This window comes from Haliotis rufescens, unplaced genomic scaffold (genome assembly GCF_023055435.1).
Source record: "Haliotis rufescens isolate VD_foot unplaced genomic scaffold, xgHalRufe1.0.p SCAF_6, whole genome shotgun sequence".
Lineage (NCBI taxonomy): Eukaryota > Metazoa > Mollusca > Gastropoda > Lepetellida > Haliotidae > Haliotis > Haliotis rufescens.
The window spans coordinates 53,441,476-53,462,513 of record NW_025964334.1 but is presented as its reverse complement, the minus strand read 5'-3'; the positions used below and the strand labels follow the sequence as shown (position 1 = coordinate 53,462,513).

General features: G+C 39.2%; 1 protein-coding gene across 6 annotated transcripts in view; it reads left to right on the top strand.

The window, feature by feature from the left end:
• Nucleotides 1-14,401, top strand: part of LOC124138180 (twitchin-like) — a 180,961-nt gene extending 166,560 nt beyond the window's left edge. For all 6 annotated transcript variants that reach the window (XM_048386202.1, XM_048386201.1, XM_048386197.1 and 3 more), the window contains 10 exons: nt 1,213-1,272; nt 1,696-1,755; nt 1,998-2,051; nt 2,532-2,597; nt 3,249-3,305; nt 3,940-4,038; nt 8,051-8,173; nt 9,754-10,062; nt 11,078-11,313; nt 12,679-14,401. In XM_048386202.1, coding sequence (XP_048242159.1) covers nt 1,213-1,272; nt 1,696-1,755; nt 1,998-2,051; nt 2,532-2,597; nt 3,249-3,305; nt 3,940-4,038; nt 8,051-8,173; nt 9,754-10,062; nt 11,078-11,313; nt 12,679-12,681 — 1,067 coding nt within the window. In that variant the 3' untranslated portion in view covers nt 12,682-14,401. The remainder of the gene's footprint in view (nt 1-1,212; nt 1,273-1,695; nt 1,756-1,997; nt 2,052-2,531; nt 2,598-3,248; nt 3,306-3,939; nt 4,039-8,050; nt 8,174-9,753; nt 10,063-11,077; nt 11,314-12,678) is intronic.
• The last annotated feature ends 6,637 nt before the right edge of the window (nt 14,402-21,038 follow it).

Genomic DNA, 21,038 nt, shown 5'->3' with positions numbered 1-21,038 from the left:
TGATGATTGTGATGATTGTGACTGAAACACTTAAAATTTCTTTTGAGAAATTGAAAGGTTTGTGAATAAAGTTGAAAACTTCATTCTTTTGTGATTGTGGTATGTGAGCCTAGCTCAGACTTGAGGCACTTCAAACATTTTCCATTTGATCGCTCTCTTGCACTGAGTGACCCTGGTACAAGTAAAAGTGTTACCCATGACAACAAACAGTCTCGAATTTCAAAAGAGTCATTCTCATTCCCTAAATGAAAGAGAGACATTAAACTATTTAACCCTAAAGTTTTGTTCTCATATAGAACAAGATGGCTATACTAAGAGATCATTGTCATACATAATAGCTGTCAAGCAGTTTGAAAAGATGACTGTTATGGATATCTTCTAAAATGTACAAAGAATGATTCCTTTCACTTCAATACCAATATGGTCATATTACAATATTAGAAGGCTACCAGCTGACCATTGGCTTGAGTCTCTTCAGGTCCGTAGGGAGTTAACATAAGATTTAATATTATCCAATCAGAATTCCTAGTCTGTGAAGTCCCACTGATCTCTGATAGCAGGAAGCCTTGTTACCTTGAACTTCGTCAACTCCATATTTTGTAAGACCGTGCTACCTAATGATCTCTGGATCTCTGGATTAGAAATGGTCCTCAGCAACCCATGGTTGTCGCAAGAGGCAACTTAATAGATCGGTTGAGCGGACTCGGTGACTTGGTTGATTGCATGTCATCGTACTCCGATGACGTAGATTGCTGCTCATACCATTGTCTGGTCCATATATACATGCTGTAGTCCTATCACTGGAATATTGGTGAGTGCGGCATTAAACAACAAACAATCAAACTTCATGATCTTGCCTTCATTTGTTGTCTTTGATGGTCCCTGCTGAATAAAAAGTCAATCAAGCAGGCATATGGAGTGAGACAATGTTTTTAGTTGTCTCTAGTATAAAATACAAAGTACCATATTCAACGTAATAAGCGCCCCTATTTCGAATTTTGAGAGCAGGCTGGACGCTATTGTATTACATTGAATATGGTAATTTGATCAGCTCAATAGCCATGTAGTGTCAGTACCATGGTGATGGTGAACCTGAGTAGACATTGCCCCTAATAATGGTCGCCCCAAAGAGTCCAAGCTAACAAGGCTTCTCTGTGTCTTCTCGTGCTGGTCCAGTAGATAGTATGGCTAATAACATGTTCTCTCCCTCAGGCCAACCAGCGCCTGTAGAGGCAACCACCCCAGCAGACACGCCCGCACCTGCTCCTGAAAGTAATAACCATCATTAACATGTGTATTTATGTTAAAAACCAAACTGGTGTCCAAACAAAATTATCAAGAGATGTCACTTTGGTGTAATGATACATGAAGCCCCTTTGATGTTCATTTGGTCAAATAAAGACTTAAGTGATGTCTTATAAGCTAGTGTTATAAACAAAGGCTATCCAGAAGAGTTTCTTCAATTCTTTGTTTGAATGACAAATCTCCCTTCCATATGAATTGCCATGGGATTTTTGCTGTTATTAAAACAGACTCCATGACAAGACGAAAAATAGAACCTAAATTAATCTCAATGTGAAGACAACTTTTGTAAAAGATTTGCCCGTCTGATCCATAAACCAAGAAATAAAATTCAGCACCTAGGACAGTTAGTCTAGAGGAAAGTGTTGCTTATCACATGTTCTCTCCCCCCAGGCCAGGCAACATCTGTCGAGCCCACCCCCTCAGCGGACACACCCGCTCCTGAACCAGAAAGTAATTAACACAAATTTTTGAATTTTTTTTAAACAAATTCAAACAATTTTCACGAACTTTCCTGTTCCAGTCTTTGATACTGTCATAAAATATTAAGTCTGTAGTGATAATTGTTTAGACAAAACTCAACACAACTGCTTAGCTTTGTACTCCAAGCTTATTACAAGATGTACTTGATATTAGTATTAACTATCTGACTAACCATGTGGCTTGTCGTGACCAATCCGTGTTTACCTTCCCAGCACCTGCTGTGGAGCCTGCAGTGCCCGAGACAGCACCAGAATCTCAGCCACAAAGTAATTTTTAGCTCAGTTGTTCATCAAAATTTTCTCTTTTCAACTCTTGTTCATCTTCTTCTTTTCCTTAGCTCTGGTTTGCTCTAAGAAAGGAGACTGAAATCACACTTCCGAAAGAATTGGTCTATATTAAAAAATAATTTAAATTATGTTGACCCGACCCAATAGCTCTTTGTTATGAAGATGTAATTTATTCTATGATAACCTCAAGGGGTATGGATGGGCCTCAAATGCATACGGACCAACAGGATTTAATTTAGATCCATTTTGTTAAATTGGAGTAGAAAGAAAGTAAAATTCCTTCATAACAATATTGAATTATATTACAAGAAAAAAAACATGATTCAGGTTAGTGAAAAACAGCTCTTGATACATTCAGTAGACAGTGTGTTGTACAAGCTGTACGTGTAATATCACTCTGTGTCTGTTTTGGTTCTAATATCTGTCTGTCTGCTAACAATGTGCCATGCTTCTCTCCAGCCGTGACTGACCCACCCACTGCAGATGAACCAGAGTCTGAACCCAGTCATCCCACTGACACAGAAAGTACTATAATGCACCTAGTCTACGCGTCTATTTGTATAGAACAATCAATCACTATTAAAATGAGATTTCCAATTCTTTTCAATCACTTTTAATCTTTTTGTTACATGAGCAATTTCCAAAATTTGAAATACCTACTAAATACTTTTTAAATTGAAATTAGACCATCACAGAACAGTAATAAGTGCCCTCCCCAAAATCCCATATGAGCACAATGCTGAAATATGCCATCAAGCAGGTTCTCACAAAGTTCAAATTGTATGAGTATTTAATTCGACGTAATAAGCGCCCCGCTCTAATAAGTGCCCACAGCGATATTTGCTAATACATTGGCTAGTGAACAATCCCAATTGGCACCCCTTCCGATTGATCTATGTACACAAGACTTATTTTTTCGCATATAATATGCACTCGTGTGCTTTGTGCACCCTTAATTATGGGCAATAAAATTCTGGAAAAATATATCTGTCGTACAAATTTATCTTTCAACTCTGTTTTTTTTCACCAAAGTAATATTCTAATAAGAGCCCCCTATTTCTAATTTTGAGAGCAGCTTTGGGCGCTTATTACGTCGAAAACGGTAGTAAATCCTATGTAAAATGAACAATGGTGACACTCTGTATCCATGTGCTAACACTACTCTGCTTCTGTCAGATCCACCCATTGTGGAAGCTCCTGGCTCTGTGCAGGAACCTCCGACTCCTGTACAAAGTAAATATACTAACACTTCTTCCCTGTTTATTAATCCATGGATAACTCGTATTGTTATACTTATACTTAACTCTTATGCTTACTAAACTCTCATGTAATACTTTCACATCAACAATAGTTAATATTGATATGAAGACATTTAAGTCTTTCCAAAACATGTCTGATCATATTTGACATTATTAGACCCGGATGTCAGGATTCGTAACTCAGTTGATGAAATTGAAATGTAACATTGTTGATTTATTCTTTGACTAAATGTCATGAAGAATGTCCTAACATGCTGTTCTGAATAGAGGCAAGATACCATAGGCATTAAGCTTGACTCTAAAAATGTCAAATATGGTGCGATTATTTTCAGAGATATAACTTTACAACAAATTAATAAAGATTTGTGAAAGATATTATATATTTCTGCCAAAGCTGTCTCTTGGCACCACAGATCCTAGAAGTGTAAATGATGTTCTCAATGAATATCAATCCTCATTTCCTGGAATTTCCTGTGTGTCAAGCAGTTGTCTCCCCTGTTAGGGAGTTGTCTCCCATGTGTCAAGCAGTTGTCTCCCCTGTGCCAAGCAGTTGTCTCCCCTGTGTCTATGTGTTGGTATTCCTGGCTTATTCCTCCTTTTCCTCCCAGCTGAAGAGAGTGCACCTGCACCTGCCCCTGCCCCGGAGGCCGAGGCTCCCGCCCCTACCCCAGAGGCTCCGGCCACACAACCTACAGGGGGAGAAGAAAGTAATGGGCAGTGTTAATTCTAGTGTTTGGTTCACACTGTCTCTTTTGTTCTTCTTAGAAACTTTTGTTTCTTTACTTCTCTCCATCTCTCTCCAGGCATATTTCACTTTGAATATTCTGATCACCCAAAGATTATAATCAAAAAAGATTATGATTACCATGGATACCAAGATGGATGTCAAATCAAATCAAGTGAAATACGCCTGTGCTTCATCTTCATCCTATCATGGTGGCTTCATGTTTCAGTTTCTGTCATCTACTAGTCAACATGCTCCGATACCCTCGGTATTTAAGCTCTTTAAGATGCTATCTCCCTCACAACTATGATAAGTGGCGGTCAGGTAGCCTAGTGGTTAAAGCGTTCGCTCGTCACGCTGAAGACCTGGGTTCGATTCCCGACATGGGTACAATGTGTGAAGCCCATTTCTGGTGTCCCCCGCCGTGATATTGCTGGAATATTGCTAAAAGCTGTGTAAAATCAAACTCACTCACTCACTCACTCACAACTATAATAAGGGGCGGTCAGGTAGCCTAGTGGTTAAAGCGTTCGCTCGTCACGCCGAAGACCCGGGTTCGATTCCCGACATGGGTACAATGTGTGAAGCCCATTTCTGGTGTCCCACGCCTTTATATTGCTAGAATATTTGTAAAAGCAGCGTAAAACCATACTCACTCAGTCACATCTGTAATAAACTGTTAGTGGTTTGAGATCACAATAATTGGGATCCAATGGTCACAAGGATTCTGAGAATGATCGTCCTCATATGGAAGCCATTAGGAAACATTGACTCTTGTTGGTCATTGTGCGAACAACATGCATAGATCATGCACTGTTTACTGCTCAGTGTTTATGTAACAATGTATGGGAATGAGGCACTTTTTATTCCCCGTTAAGTAAACAACAAGTCAAAAATATCATGTCAGACATTTTAATTAGACTAAAGAGGGAAACAAAAACCTTCCTTGCCACACTGACCAGTTGCCCCTCTAGATTTTTTATAGGAAACAGTTTTATTTGAATCAAGTTGGGGACAAGTGATACTTGTACAAATATTTGCGCCCCCTGTCAAAAAAGTTAACTACGGCCTTGCTTTGTCAGCCTGATCAGCACTATAAGTGTATGTAGTAATATACTGTAGTCACAAGCTTATACAACCTGTGTCTCTATGGCCTTAATCGTCTTGCATCAATTATGACCGTCTGCCATTACAGGACTAGCTGCAGCTTTAAACCCGGACTCACTCACTCACACTGACTCACCATTATCAGAGTGTATGTGACAATAAAACAAATGAAGGCCTCAGGTGATCAATGATTTAAATTCTTGCGTTTAGATCCAAAAAAACACACCCTGGATTATGAGGATGACATCTTTTTCCATTCCGTTTCATCTTTTCCTTCTTCTTCAAGTCTTATTTCTAGTTGGTTTTATCTGGTTTTATCTTGTTTTATCTTGTGTGAATTTCATCTTTTTTCAGAGTTTGACATGTGTGAATTTTGCTGATCATGCTGACCAATCATTACATGAATGCAACATTGTGTTTTTTTAGCTAGAAATAAGATGGGATTCTTATTTTTTAACAAGCCCACAATAGTTGCAAGGGTGTGTGAGAATTGTAGTTTGCTTGACTAAAATGCACAGCATAGTCACGTACATTTCCCAATGCCATGTGTTTTGGTACTATGGAGATATAATGTATGTACTATTTTGTCTGTTCAGCAGTAAAACTGAACTTGTATGAAAAAGTATAAAAAAATAACTAAGGCGATACTTTTTACAGAATACAATGTTTAGGATCCGTTGACCCTAAAATGTAAAAAAAAAGTAATCAGCCAAATCGAAACTTACATGTTGACTCCCTGTTAAAAGTGCCAAAAATATCAATAGAAATATTCAAAAGGTCAGTGATGACACAAATTTTGGTTTTGACCTTTGTCATTTATCAAGCCAAGGGAGGTCACTCTCACAAATCAGTGCATATATGTTATAATGCAAAACTAGTGCGACCAGCTAAACAAAAACTGGAGACTTGGCATTATTTTCAGAAAACCTTTTTGAACAGAAAACAAAAAGTATCGCCAAACAATAAGATTGATGTAACTTTGATTATTCAAAATAACCTTTCTTTGTTTTCAGCTGAGCAGGCAGTCGAATCTTAAGTCAGCCAATTGTCCTTCTCTACCTTAAAACCCCCTCTTAATGAATACATATTATTTTTTTATTTGTTTTTTTTTAGTCCATTTTGAGTTCCCATGAGACTTCAATATAATTTTGTCATTCATGAGATTGTCAGGTTTACCATAAAATTTGAAGGCTTTAACAAGATGGGGTAAAGCAACATACTCCACACAGATATGAAATAGTCATGACGCTAATATATTGTTAGAAAAATATTTTTGTAATATATATGAATAGTTGTAGTGTAAATATTAGTTGCATGCCTAAGCATGAATAGAATATATATTTATATTTGTATTTATATTTATAGAATCTTTAACATACATATTTTGAAATATGTAAGTATAAAATGTTTTAAAAAGCGTAACAGATCCAAACAAATAAAATGGTTAAAAAATTGTAAACACATTCAAATATATTCAAAAAAAGAAATGAGAGGAAGAGTGAAATTGATTCAAAATTTATGGTAACAATGTTCATCTGGATGTCATAAATGACATTTTTATATTTGGGGTCTTCAGTTGTCATTTCATTTGTATGTTTTTTCTGAAGTCAGTTTGTTCAAGTCAAAATATTTACACTGAAAATCAAACCCATAGAGTTCCCACCCACCTGACAAACCACCCTTATCCCATCACCCCAACCCATCTTTTCTAGTCTACCTTACCCTGGTATAAAAAAACTTCCTGCACTCTCAACCCATTAACTCACACCAGGGGTGCAATCACCTGGAGGCCATTTTGTTTCTCACCATGAGAAAGTGTCCTGATTGGCTGACACACAAGTTGTTGAGTTATCCCCCTTGGGACTGACTGCATTGCCCAGGGAATTCTCTGAATGCAACACAAGACCAAGCAGTAAATCAAGGCAAATTATTCAATAAGTTGAGAGTGCTTTGGGAGTCTCACTGCCTCAAGACTTTCCATACAGGTACAAATGGATCAAATTTTATTTACTTCTGAATAAAAAAATACAATATTTTCATCCTGTGTCACAACTATGATAGGAAGAAAATATGTTTTGGAATAATAATTTTTATATGAAGTATATCAATCAGTATGTAGTTTTGAAGGATTTTTTTCTTCATATTTTCAGCAATATTTTGTCAGCTGACTTAACAGTTAATAGTACTGTACTCGTGTATCATAATGCATGTTGATATAGTGTATATGGTGTAGTAGATTAGAGCATGAGCACAATACGGCACAGTTGATTTGTGTACACTGATATCACACAATGTATCAATGTATGAGATATAATCCAACAATTTCTTTCAGCTACAATTGTCTGCGGGTAGACACTTTTTGCTAAAAAAAAAGAATTTAGTTAATTGAGTAAAAGATATTTTGAAATTTATTTGAAAAGTATTGTATCTCTGTGTATATTTTGACTATATTGATTATACACAGAAAAGTATTTAACTGTCACTATGAAGTCAGTGATGGTAGTTGTTTGTCGAATAGTATTTATTTGATTTTGGTATAGGCACGTATATTCAGTGTAATTCAAATAGGCCTGGGGTGATAATTGAATGTCAAATATTATTAAAATTGCATTTTGGTGTATAGGCGTGTAGGCTCCAATAAGCCAATGATTGTAGTTGTAATACTATCCTGATACTATTCTAATACTATTCTAATACTATTCACCTGAAGTATCTCCTGGGTTGGTTTTGAACCAGTATTCAACAAAGAATATTTAATTATGTGATTGCTAAATATGAATTTGGTGATCAAATTGTGATGACTGGAGGCCAATGCCGTTTATGTCAATAGATAAAAAGAAAACCTAAATTAGAAAACATGTTCAGAGTTATTCCAATCCATATTTTAGAAGAACCCATTGCCCCTGCTCCAGAGAAGAAATCTGACGTTGAAGTCCCAAGTTTCCTAGACCAAGTTCAAGGTCAGATTGTGCTAGATGGAGACCAGGTGACCTTCCAGTGCAGGATATCAGGTAGATATACAGTTTATACCATGTTATATACAGTGACAGATATACAGTTTATACGAGGTTATATACATTGACAGTTATGAGAATCTGTAATATAACTGAAATCAGATCTCAGTTCTTGCTACCTCTAAACAAAGATCTGAGGACATCCCATTACAGGTCAAATCAGAACAACCTTTTGCAAACTTTGACCGACCAATGAAATGACTAACAAGAAGTTGACAAGGGCCAATCAAGAAGCAGCTTTCTCAAGCAACACGGCACTAGTTTCAAACTGCTGACTTCCAACCCGACTACGCTTTGAAAAATATTTTGACAAAGTTTTCGATTCAAAATTTGAAAACTGAAGAAAGGAACACGCTGGAATGTTTAATAGATGGCCGGGGTTGTATTGCAGTACTTTCCATGGGCTGTGTAAAGTCTCACCTGTTCAAATGTTTATCCAACTGAAGTGAGTGATAGACGATGACTTTGACAAATTCAGCCGTGCAGCCCGTAACTGTCATTCGGAATCCCCCTGTGCTAACCATTTCAAGTTTGCATAAGAAAACGCATTCATTCCCGATCTGATTGGTCGGATGAATTGTCGTTCTGACATGACCCTAATGGGATGTCCTCAGATCTCCGTTTGGCGGTAGCGAGAACAAAGATCTGATTGGAGAATCTGCAATGAGTCTTGTAGGCACAGAAACATTGTTGTCTTAACTTCATAGACTTGATTCTCCACAGCCCTGGTCAGAACAGCTCATTTTCTTGTTTTACGCATTTTCTTGTTTTACGCATTTTCTTGATCAATACGGCTAATTAAAAAAAGAAAAAAGCGTCTGGGTGGATTTGAGGATCATTTCCTTTCACATACTTTTAAAATAGAAAAAATTTGATAGAATTTCATTCCAAGACATGTTAGGGTCAAACACATTATTTATTTTTCACACATGAGTGGTACACTCATCTAGAAAATACATTGGTCTGCTCTTTATGACAGTTTCATGTTAAAGTATATTTACATGGTATTGTCCTAGCATTGTCTTAGTACTGGCCTAGTACTGTCCTAGAATTGCCTTAGTACCGCCCTAGCATTGTCTTAGTACTGGTCTAGTATTGTCCTAGCATTGCCTTAGTACTGCCCTATCATTGTCTTAGTACTGGCCTAGTATTGTCCAGTATTGCCCTAGCATTGCCTTAGTACTGTCCAGTATTGTTCTGGCCTAGTTTTGTCCAGTGTTGTCCTAGCACTGTCCTAATACTTTCTTAGTACTGGCCAAGTATTGTCCTAGCACTTAGTACTGGCCTAGTATTGTCCAGTATTGTACAAGTTACTGGCCTAGTATTGCCCTAGCATTGTCTTAGTACTGGCCTAGTATTGTCCTAGCATTGTCTTAGTACTGACATAGTATTGTCCTAGCATTGTCTTAGTACTGGCATAGTATTGTCCTAGCATTGTCTTAGTACTGGCATAGTATTGTATGTATTGTACAAGCATTGCCCTAGTACTGTCATAGCTCTGGCTTAGTATTGTCCTTGTATTGTCCAGTATTGTCGTCAGACAAAAGACTGTAGTAACACAACCCTTGTTTGACCAGGTAACCCTGAGGTCCAGTGGTTACGGGACGGCAAGACAATTAAGGACTGTGAAGATTTCCAATACGGGAAATCTGGCGATAGCTACAAATTGGTCATGGCTGAGGTGTTTCCCGAGGACAGTGGCGTGTACGAGTGTGTCGCAACCAACGCCAGTGGATCAATCTCAAGTGCAGGCTCACTACTCGTACAAGTTCCCGATGAGAAGCCCGCCGGTCCTGTTTTCGTCACATTCCCCAAGTCCCAAAACGCGGAGGAGGGGAGTTCTGTCAAGTTGTCTTGCAGTGTAGAAAGCCAGTCTTCACCTACAGGTACTACTAAGGCTGCATATCTTAGCACTTACATTAAGTCTCCTTTCCCAAAATCTTAGTATTAATTGACAAAAAATAATATATATATTTTTTTTTAAATTTAAGTGATCCAAAAAAAGGATTTGTTATTTGTGGTGAAACTGAATAAATGAAAAATGCAAATGGTTACTCTCTATAGTGTTTTACGCAGCACTCAGCAATATTCCAGCTATAGGACGTCTGTCTGTAAATAATCGAGTCTTGCCCAGACAATCCAGTGATTGATCACATGAGCATCGATCCACACATGCTTCAACCAAGTCAGAGAGACGAACCTCTCGATCCCGTTAGTCGCCTCTTACAACAAGCAGTCCCCATTTACGACAAGCATTTGTTGCTGACGACCTATTCTACCCCAGATATTCACGGATATACACTCTTTTCTGACCTACTTTGAGGTTTCTAAATTACTTAAATTAGTTTGCAGACTTGATGTGATGAAAAAATACATCATTTGTGTTCGAATCCCATCACAGGACTCAGAAATTTTATGGCCGCTACATTGGCGCCCAACGTGGGGCTGAGCACATTCATATTAAATTTGAGCAAAATAAGCCTCAGTACCCTACTGTGCGGCCCGGGACCTGCCTTCTGTAGACGGGGGAGTATGTAGCAGGGCGTGGAGTCATCCTACAGATGACATCCTTACCTTGTCAGCTTGCTGACAGGGTTAACCTCTTTGGTCATATGGACAAGGCGTCCAACCTCAGATCAGAAGGTCCGTGGTTCGAATCCTATCACAGGACTCGGAAATTCTATGGCCGCTACACTTGCATGGTTTCCGAGAATAGGGTTTTTTCGGATGACTGGAGAACTTCAAAATGAAGAAAGTAAGAATGTCTCATTTGTTGAAAGAACATTTAGGTCTTACGTTTAGCCTTGAAAAGGGTGATTATTACCTTAGAAAGAGGTTAAATGTGTTGGCGCAAGATTTAGACTATGAATGAATACCAGCATGAACTGCCTTTGTTTTTAGTTTCCTGGAGCCGCGCCGGCCGAGAAATTGAGGATACTGGACGTTTCAAATTCACCCAAGATGGCAACAACTTCACTTTCGAGATTCCCGCCGTGCTGTCCACTGATTCCGGAGCATACACTGTGAAGGTCAAGGATGACTCCGGCAGTGCAACATGGGCGTTTTCTTTACACGTTGCCATCGGCGAGTCCGCAGGGGGTGATGTGGACGTTCAGCAATTTCTCAAGTCAGTCGCAGTAAGTAGTCTGTCACAGTCAGTGGTCAAGGTGTCGGGTGGCCCGTCGTCTGCTGTACAGAGTTGCCTCCCTTGGGTATACAAGGAACCTATGATCATGGGTTTTAATCCCGGTTCGTCCCGATTATGTTCTTAGGTTTGTCGGCACCATACACTTGCTGTGGGTTTTTCCAAAGTTGTAAACATCTGAGACCTGCATCATTTCAGGATTTCCTTCCACAGTAAGCTGACATGCCGTGATATAACTGGAATACTGTTCAAAGCGGTGTTTAAACCAACTGACTCACTCACACTCACTGGTATATCCTGGTGAGTCGATACATAAATGCATGGACATCTTTCTGTTTGGTTGGGTTGTTGTTTTAAGCTGCAATCAGCAACATTCAGCAATATCAGTCCTGACAGTTAACAGGTCTCTGTGATAGAGGTGGAATAAATGCTGACGATGGTGTTATGAGTTATTAAGAAAATAATCAAATACTTAATACTGAAACGAACCCTGATATGCTTGAATAATGATCCTGGGCCCCATTCCAAAAAGCAATCTTAGCGCTAAGATGATCATATTCCCATGCTTTGACATAGTAGCATGGTAAATGACTGAACTTATGATAGTCACAGTGCTAAGATCGCTTTATGGAACGAGACCCCAGTGACCTGTCAATTTACACTTATCTGAGGGGTCATCAGGGATGAACATTTATAGTCTCATAAACTGGACACTTCCTCTGGGAGAAGTGAGTGAGTGAGTGTGGTTTTACGCCGCTTTTGGCAATATTCCAGCAATATCATGGCGGGGGGACACCAGAAATGGGCTTCACACATTGTACCCATGTCGAGAATCGAACCCGGGTCTTTGGCGTGACGAGTGAACGCTTTAACCACTAGGCTACCCGACCACTCTGCCTCTGGGAGGAGGGGCAGTGGGGTAGCCTTGTGTTTAAAGCATTCGTTTGTCACACCGAAGACCCAGGTTTGATTCCCCTGTACATGGGTACAGTGTGTGAAGCCCATTTCTGGTGTCCCCCACCATGATATTGCTGGAATATTGCTAAAAGTGGCATAAAACCATACTCACTCACTCTGGGAGGTTGACAACCGTAGTGGCAAATTGTGATTGGAATCTGTAGAATCAACTCAATGACTTTGTCATACCTTTAAAGTTACCACAAATTTTATAAAAATTACTTAATACTGAAATTGAATCCTGATAACACATTCTCTTACTTTTTTCTTATTAACTGGCCCAAATGATCTGTTTATAAAAAAATTATGGCAATTGGTATAAAGTTTGTAATGTGTTTGTAGGAAAATAGTATCAAAGATGATTTCAGTCAGTAGCTGATGAATCTCGTTTGTATTTCAGTAATGCAGTACCTGCCCACCGCTTCATGCCACCTCTCTCGACCTGAGGCTTAGCGCATGACCGATCGACTTGACAGACTGATTTCACTGTCGTCAAACTGTGACGTGCATCCATCATTTATAAATAAGTATCACCATCCGGACTCCACCCAAGACAAAAACTCAATAAAAATATGACCTGGTTTGGCGGACTTCTCAACTCTTTCCACCAAAACCTTGTCACACATTTGGAATATAATGTAAATTTATGCAGTGACCCGATTTTGAAGATTTGTATAGTGTGTTGTACTGGTCAATTGCAGAATTTGACTTCCTTTTCTATGGACTGTTAATATTGTGAAGATATTTAAATACAAATTTTAAGTTATTGGCAGAAATGCTAGATTATAGGAGAACATGACTTATGTTTTAAAGAAGAATGGTCATAATTGATCTTTGTTCCTATATATGAATGAACCCAAGCTACTTTTTTAAGAGATTGTTAACGTCATATTTTCACTAATTATTAACCACACATTTTTGTTAAATATTGTAAATTTTGTTTTTGAGTATTGAATGAATGAATGACTTGAGTGTTTGAGGGTCCTGATGGGGTAGACCAGAAGTCAAAAGTTGGTTTCTAGGTAAATTATAAAGATCAGGATGAAATTGATATGGTGAAATATAAAGATAGCTTTAAGCAAATGTTGCATTGTATTTATACCTGAGTCTTTCATATGTAAATTTTAATTCCATTTGTTGTTTGTTAATGAGTTGTACCAAAAAATATCTATAGAAAATCTATTTTTGGAAATATTTTTGTGTAAATTATTATTGTAAATGTAAATTATGTAAAGCAAGAATATATCATTTTAGTGTGGAAAAAATGAAATAGTTAACTTTTGACTGCTGATACCCCCCTTCTGCCCCCTCGGAAAGTGTGTGTGTATTTTCACTGCGTACTATGTGAGTAGGTGCTGCTTCACAAACCTCTGAGCAGGACGTCCCCACGTCCTCATTTGAAGCTGACGAAATATCAGACAACTTATAAAGTCCTGTATTTTAAAGGATTGAATTGAGAGTAATTGCATGGTTGGAAGGTAGAATACTTTCCTAACAACAGTTTGTCTTCAGGGTATACAAGTATACACTTCTTATCCTTCTATTATAGGCGCCCTTATTACGAAGTGTGATTAATGATTTTTATTATATTTGGTCTCAACTCACTGGATATGGACTGTTTTTTGTGTTCATAAAGATATCTTAATTTTCATCTTCGGTTTGAAGTAGTTGTTTGGATGATCTAAGAAACTGCCATGGATCATACTGTATCAACACGAATTTAAGATGAAAACTGTCAAGGGAGATAACTCTAACTGCCATTTCATTGTGAACATAATCTCAAACATTCATATTAATGAGTCAAACCTTTTGAATTGTGAAACATAGGTTTCAACCTGGATTGTTAGTGTGAAATCAAATGTGAAATAAAGGTGACAAATATATAATTTGAGACAGCTTCAAATGAGTGTCTGCAGACATCTTGTCATGGCCTGGTACTGTTGTTCTGTGTGTGGCCTGTCTCCCTGCGACGGTGTGTGTGAGTGTGCCGTGCACACGTCGTGAGAGAGACACAGCCCTCTACAAGCTGCTATGTTGGACTGAGTTTTGTTCAAGTTGGACAATGGTGCTGCTCCTCCCTTCCCGCCTGTACAACCCAGAGTTCAATAAAACATGGAAAACAATGCCAGTGTTACGTCTTTTTTGCGTTTGTTTGTTTGTTGTTTTACGCCGCACTCAGCAATATTCCAGCTATATGACGGCGGTCTGTAAAATAATCGAGTCTAGACCAGACAATCAAGTGATTGACATCATGAGCATTGATCCACACAATTGGGATCAATGACATGTATCAACCAAGTCAGCGAGCCTAACCACCCGATCCCGTTAGTCACCTTTTACGACAAGCATAGTCGCTCTCTTTTGTGAGTGAAGGAGTTGGAATGTGCTTCAAATATCAGCTCTATACAAGATGATTTGTTTTGTTTGTTGTTTAACGCTGCACTCCAGCAATATTCGTGCTATATGATGGCAGTCTGTGAATAATGAAATCTGGACCAGACAATCCAGTGATTGACATCATGAGCATCAATCTATGCAATTGGGATACAATGACATGCATCAACCAAGTCAGCGGGCCTGACCACCCGATCCCGCCAGTCACCTCTTACGACAAGCATAGTCGTTTCTTATGGCAAGCATGTGTTGCTGAAGACCTGTTCTACCCCGGATCTTCACTTTACAAGATGAGCTGAAGGATGCAAGGCTTGATCAGTAGTTATTTCTTTAAGGGACCAGTTCAAAAGTTCAAAGTCGGATAAAAAAACTTAATTTAATTTGAGACATCATCCCCGATTTGCTTTACAGTGCTTTACATCACTGCAGCGTCAGTTTATGTGTAGGGAAATCCCCAAGTGATGAAGTTCTCTAACAAGTTTACGTCTTTGGTGGATCTCAAAAGCATGTTTGCTTACAAAAAATCCTAATTAGGGCCAATCTGGAGTCTTGCTTTATGCCATCTCAGAAATGTTATAGCTTTTCATGGCAATCTGGGATTTGGAATAATGATCAGAGGATTCTGGCATGCTTAAGGGACACAACTCTGCACAGAAAGTTGAGGAATTTTAGATTTCGCCACCCACTGAGTTCAGGTGATATTGCTGGAATATTGCTAAAAGCGGCATAAAACCACACTCATTACCTCGGGTCTCAGCGACTGAACCATCTGACATCCATTGTTGTGTTGAGTCGGAGACTATTGTTCTTATCGGTTATATGACATCTAATACACAGTTGCCTGTAAGAAAGGAGTCTGGACGACACAAACTAGTGGAGGAGAGCATGGGCATCCACACAATCAAGGTGCGCGGACAGACAAGCTCCATCCAGTTAAAAGGGTTTAACGTCGCGTCCAAGATTATTGCACTTATATGGCGATGTGCATGCACGTGTGTGTGGGGGGCTGCTTGTTCTAGTCCGGACAGATGCCGATTTATAGTGCTAGCCCACTGAGATACCATGCCGCAGTTTAACATGAATACCCCACTCAGACACAGTATACTGACTCCGAGCCGACCAGTTTTAGCCCCTTAATGCCGAGCACCAGACAGGGTAACAACAAGTACCATCTTATCGTCTTTTAGTATGACGCGGCCGGGATCGAACCCTGAAACCTTCCGCTCTCTGGGCGGATGCTACCACTAGACCTCCAGTTAAAGCATCGTATTAACAACAACAAACACAAACTTCATATCACTGGTTTATTGGCTGAATGTCATAGCCAGAGACGCAGACTCGCTACATCAACAGGTTGGCAGCCATCTTGGAAAGCTGGTACTTCTAACAAACAACAAACTTCATTGATTTCAACAAAGTCAGACATGTCTGACAACGAAGCACACAAGACAAATGACATACAAGGCACATGCCAACAGTCTTCAGTTTCACAGAATACCCACACAGAAACACTTCAGGCTAAAGAGGGACTTGGCTTGGGCCAAGAGGCAGTCCAAGCAAATAGGATTCACGTCATTTCTGGTCTATGATGCTTACTGAAAATTACATTGTACCGCCAAATTACAAAGTCATGGAAAGAATTTCATAAATTTGTCACAGTAACCACCATGAAGTAGAAAATACATTCTGGGGAGGTTTTCTTGAAGTAACATTACAAACCAGAAGCATTTAAACATGTCTGAGATTTCAGACCAATTTGTTTTTTCATTGTAGGGCTTACAAAAATAAACGAATAGGTTCTCAGGCAAAGGCTTTTAAAAATATTGTGTGGGCGGGCAGTGTTTTTGGTTGTTTTTGGTTGTTCTAGCTGGCTTGTTACCAAATTCTGTTTACAATAATTTTGGCGAAGTATTGTTGCATTTCACTACCGGGGCCGTGTGTTCGAGACGTGGAATATTTAAAGATTTTTTAATTTGGGGGGGAGGGGGTGAATGGAAATAAAAACAAAACGAGTGGTGGACTTGATGATGATGCTGGCAGTGCATGAGTGAGTGAGTGAGTGAGTTTGGTTTCACGCCGCTTTTGGCAATATTCCAGCAATATCACGGCGGGGGACACCAGAAATGGGCTTCACCCATGTCGGGAATCGAACCCATGTCGGGAATCGAACCCACGTCAGGAATCGAACCCGGGTCTTCGGCTGACGAGCGAACGCTTTAACCACTAGGCTACCCGACTGCCCCGCTATGCATGAGAACCAAGACTATTATTTTTAGCCTTATAGTCTTAAACAAAATTTGAAATAGTACTAAATATACAGAAACAAACCACTTTGTGTTTGCATACATACATACATACATATATATGCATCTTTTCATACAATAGGTTAATCCCTTCCAACTCAAATACGCGTATAAAAAATAATAACATCTGTCTCAGGGCCATATTAGTTGTGACCTCAATTCTAGTCAAGAACATTGTTTTTAAGTAACATGTTAAAGGACTATTTTGATGGTATCTGAAGGCATGGGAAACAATCTGGTTCAGTGGCTAAGTACAAATCCTACTTTTCATAAAGCTGTAAAATAACAGTGTGGCAACAAAGTTTCATTGCGTCAACATTTGAGAGAGAGGATTGGTATACACTAGGGCTGGGACGAGTCCAAATTTACCACCCGGGTACCCAACCCCCTATTACTAAACCCTACCTGGGTACCCACTGCAAGTCTCAAGATTGGTAATTCTACCATGACATTGATGAATGCTTGATTCTGATTGGTTAAAAAGAGGTTTCCTTTTTACTACGGAAACCCTTTTGATATATACTCAAAAGAAGTTAAGGATCACCTGATTCTTTCATATTACAATAGTTAATCTCTCATGCCATGACAGATTAACATTACCAATATGAAAGAATCAGGTGATCCTTAACTTCTTTTGAGTAGTATATATAGCCTTTTCACAAAAAACATGCGTATGAATACATAGATAGCCTACATATCGATTCATAGAAAATGGCTGCTGATCGATCACCCCCATATGAACTGTAAAACATATCTATATTTCCTAAAGCGCTCCGTTCAAAATTATAATAAAGAGGTATCTATTCTACAGTCTGACTAATTTTAAAACACAGTAGGTTTATCTCCTAATTGTTTTACCGCAGCCCTGGCTGGCTAACACTATTTAGATACATGTATCAAACAATCAGATCATGCGTACACTGAAGTTGACTGAAGCTTTATCTTTATTGAAAAGCGATCATTAGCGACTTATAGTGTAACCACTGAGCTATAGTAAGTTTTTGTCATTAAACAGTATATCACGTGACTAACCACGGGTCCGGGTAGTCCTGTGAGTACCCGGGTCCTATTCTGGACCCACCCGACCTGAGTACCCGAGTTATCCTTCCCAGCCCTCGTTGACACCAATCTTATCACAGCATCGGGTTAAGCTAATGGTAATGATAGATAAAAAATAGGTGTTACAATAAACCAAATTCAGTATTGCATCTGAATATTATAAAACATTCTACCATGACATAAAAGCCTGCTTAAATCTGATAGGTAAAAAAAAAGATTAGAATCGGGTACCAAAATTCAGTCGATACCTTTAAGATAAGCATTTTCACACAATAACATGCATGCAAATACATTGATCTATCGATAGCCTACTTGCAACAATGGCTGCCAATAACCAAAATTTGATTTCAGAACATTATCCTATGCTTTTTTACATTTATTATGTCCGGTATCAATTGCCGTTGTCTCCCTGAGCTTCAGTAAGAGGTAGAATACCACCTGATCATATTGCAAGGTACAGTAACAGCTTTCCTTCAAACATCCATTTATCTATACATTACCTAGTTTATTTCTATAGCCCTACAAAAAACATTTGTACCAAAAGAAAATTGTATCGGGTTGCAGAAAAACAACCTCTGATGCAACACTGCAAATTGGAGTGAGTGAGTGAGTGAGAATGGTTTTACGCTGCTTTTGCAATATTCCAGCAATATCGTGGCAGGGGACACCAGAAATGGGCTTCAAACATTGTACCCATGTCGGGAATCGAACCTGGGTCTCCGGCGTGACGAGTGAACGCTTTAACCACTAGGCTACCCGACCGCCCCCTGCGAATTGGAGAACTGCACAAGAACCAGATTATATTTCTTGCCTTATATAAGCATGACATGGTACACATTCCAGGGGTAGACACTACACTTCACATCCACCAGTCCACAGCTCATTTCAGACTATAGTCAGTTACGTTGATAACAAGATTTTAGGATGTAACTAGCCCCCCTAGATTTTCACAGGTCTCAGACTAACGGACTAGTGGATGTGTATCACCGCTCTGAGGGAGCGATTACACTAAAAACATTCATTCATACATTCATCCGCCTCCACCATCATAAAGTCAATGCCAACCACCGTGACGAAGATGTCAATGACTGCTGAGGTACTGCGCGATTGGTGCATCCTTGTTTATCCAGGGTATTATATCTCCATTCTATTATGACCTGTGGGTCAATTCCCCAACGTCAGTTGTAGAGATGATGGGGGTTCGGCCTCACCCAATCCCTGGACAGGGCCCAGGCCCTGACAATATTTCCATGGAGGTCTTAAGTTTTATCAACTACCGTATTCGACGTAATAAGCGCCCCGCTCTAATAAGCGCCCACAGTGACATTTGCTGATATACTGGCTGGTGAACAATCCCAATTAGCACCCCTTCTGATTGATCAATGTACACAAGACTAATTTATTCGCGTATAATACGCACTCTTGTTATATGCACCCTTAATTATGGGCAATTAAATTCTGGAAGAAATATATCTGTCGTACATAAACATTTCAGGCTGTCAGCATAACCATGAAATTTAACTTTCAACTCTGTTTTTTTTCACCAAAATAATATCCTAATAAGAGCCCCCTTTTTCTAATTTTGAGAGCGCCCTGGGCGCATATTACGTCGAATACGGTATGTGATGTTGATCACTGGATTGTCATGTATGGCTAGCAAAACTTAAGCTACAAACACTAAGAACCAGTAAAATAAGGTTCACACTAACGTATTATCGGAAATGCTAGAAAAATGCTTTTTGCCAGTCAAAACAAGATAGAATGTTTCACACACTGTCGCTATTGAAATATCGAGTAACTTCCGATCTACCTACATGTGGTTTGAAGTATTTCAGTCACAAGGCGTCCTATCCACAAAATAAGTTAATAACAATAATAGTCTGAGCAAATGCACGGGCCAGTGTGAGGTCATCACCTGGGGACAAGTGTTAGGTAATTCCCTCAGGCAATTGGCCATTTCATCAGATGCATGACAACACACGAGTATGTTCCAAGTGTATCATCAATTTACCTATAAAAGTACCTTTTCAGGGTAACCAATGTCAGTAAGGACAGGCCAGATTAGATAGATTCAAGTTATATGCTATTTTCATTGCTCTAGAATTCTTATTGAATGAAGCCAGCAAAGCATTTTTCGAGCATTTCTGAGTTCTTTAGTCCTATGGACTTGTCCTTAAAAATTTGAATTCCTGAGGCTGCAACCAGAAATCAAGAAATCAATTTTTGTCCAAATATTTTCTTAAATTTTAAGAAGTGTAACAAAAATAACAATTTGGAAATAACAATACAAATACTTATTATGACTGGGCACATGCCTGAGATTAGGTTTTGATGGTGAGTACCTTCTGGAGCAAGGCCATTTGCTAACAAAATAGGTGTTTGTGGGGTAAGTGAGAAAGCAGATTTTATTTCCTTTCATGAAACCATACCTTGGTTTAAGAGAGAACCAAGGATATCAATTTTGGCAAATCTTGGATTCGAACCTGAAAAGCAGATGTTGGGCAAAGGGAAGCAACTCTGCTCAGGACATTTGTAGCACTTTGAGTAGCTCATTGTACGTCTTCGACTAGTAGCACTGTACGGTAATCAGTACCATTCTCATGGTAGCAACATACACACAAACTAGATCCTTAAAGATATACCCATTTAACAATCAATCTGCTCACACATACAGTCCACATTCACTGTACGACTAAGTGGTATGTTTGTTGTTTATCACCGCACTCGGCAGTATTCCAGCTATATGACGTCTGTAAACAATTGAGTCAGGACCAGAAAATCCAAAATATGAGATCATGAAAATCGATCCACACAATTGGGAAACATATCAACCAAGTCAGCTAGACAGAGCACCCAATCCTGTTAGTCGCCTCTTACGACAATGGGGAGGTCGGGTAGCCCAGTGGTTAAAGCTTCGTCACGCCGAAGACCCGGGGTTCGATTCCAGACATGGGTACAATGTGTGAAGTCCATTTGTGGTGTCCCCCGCCGTGATATTGCTGGA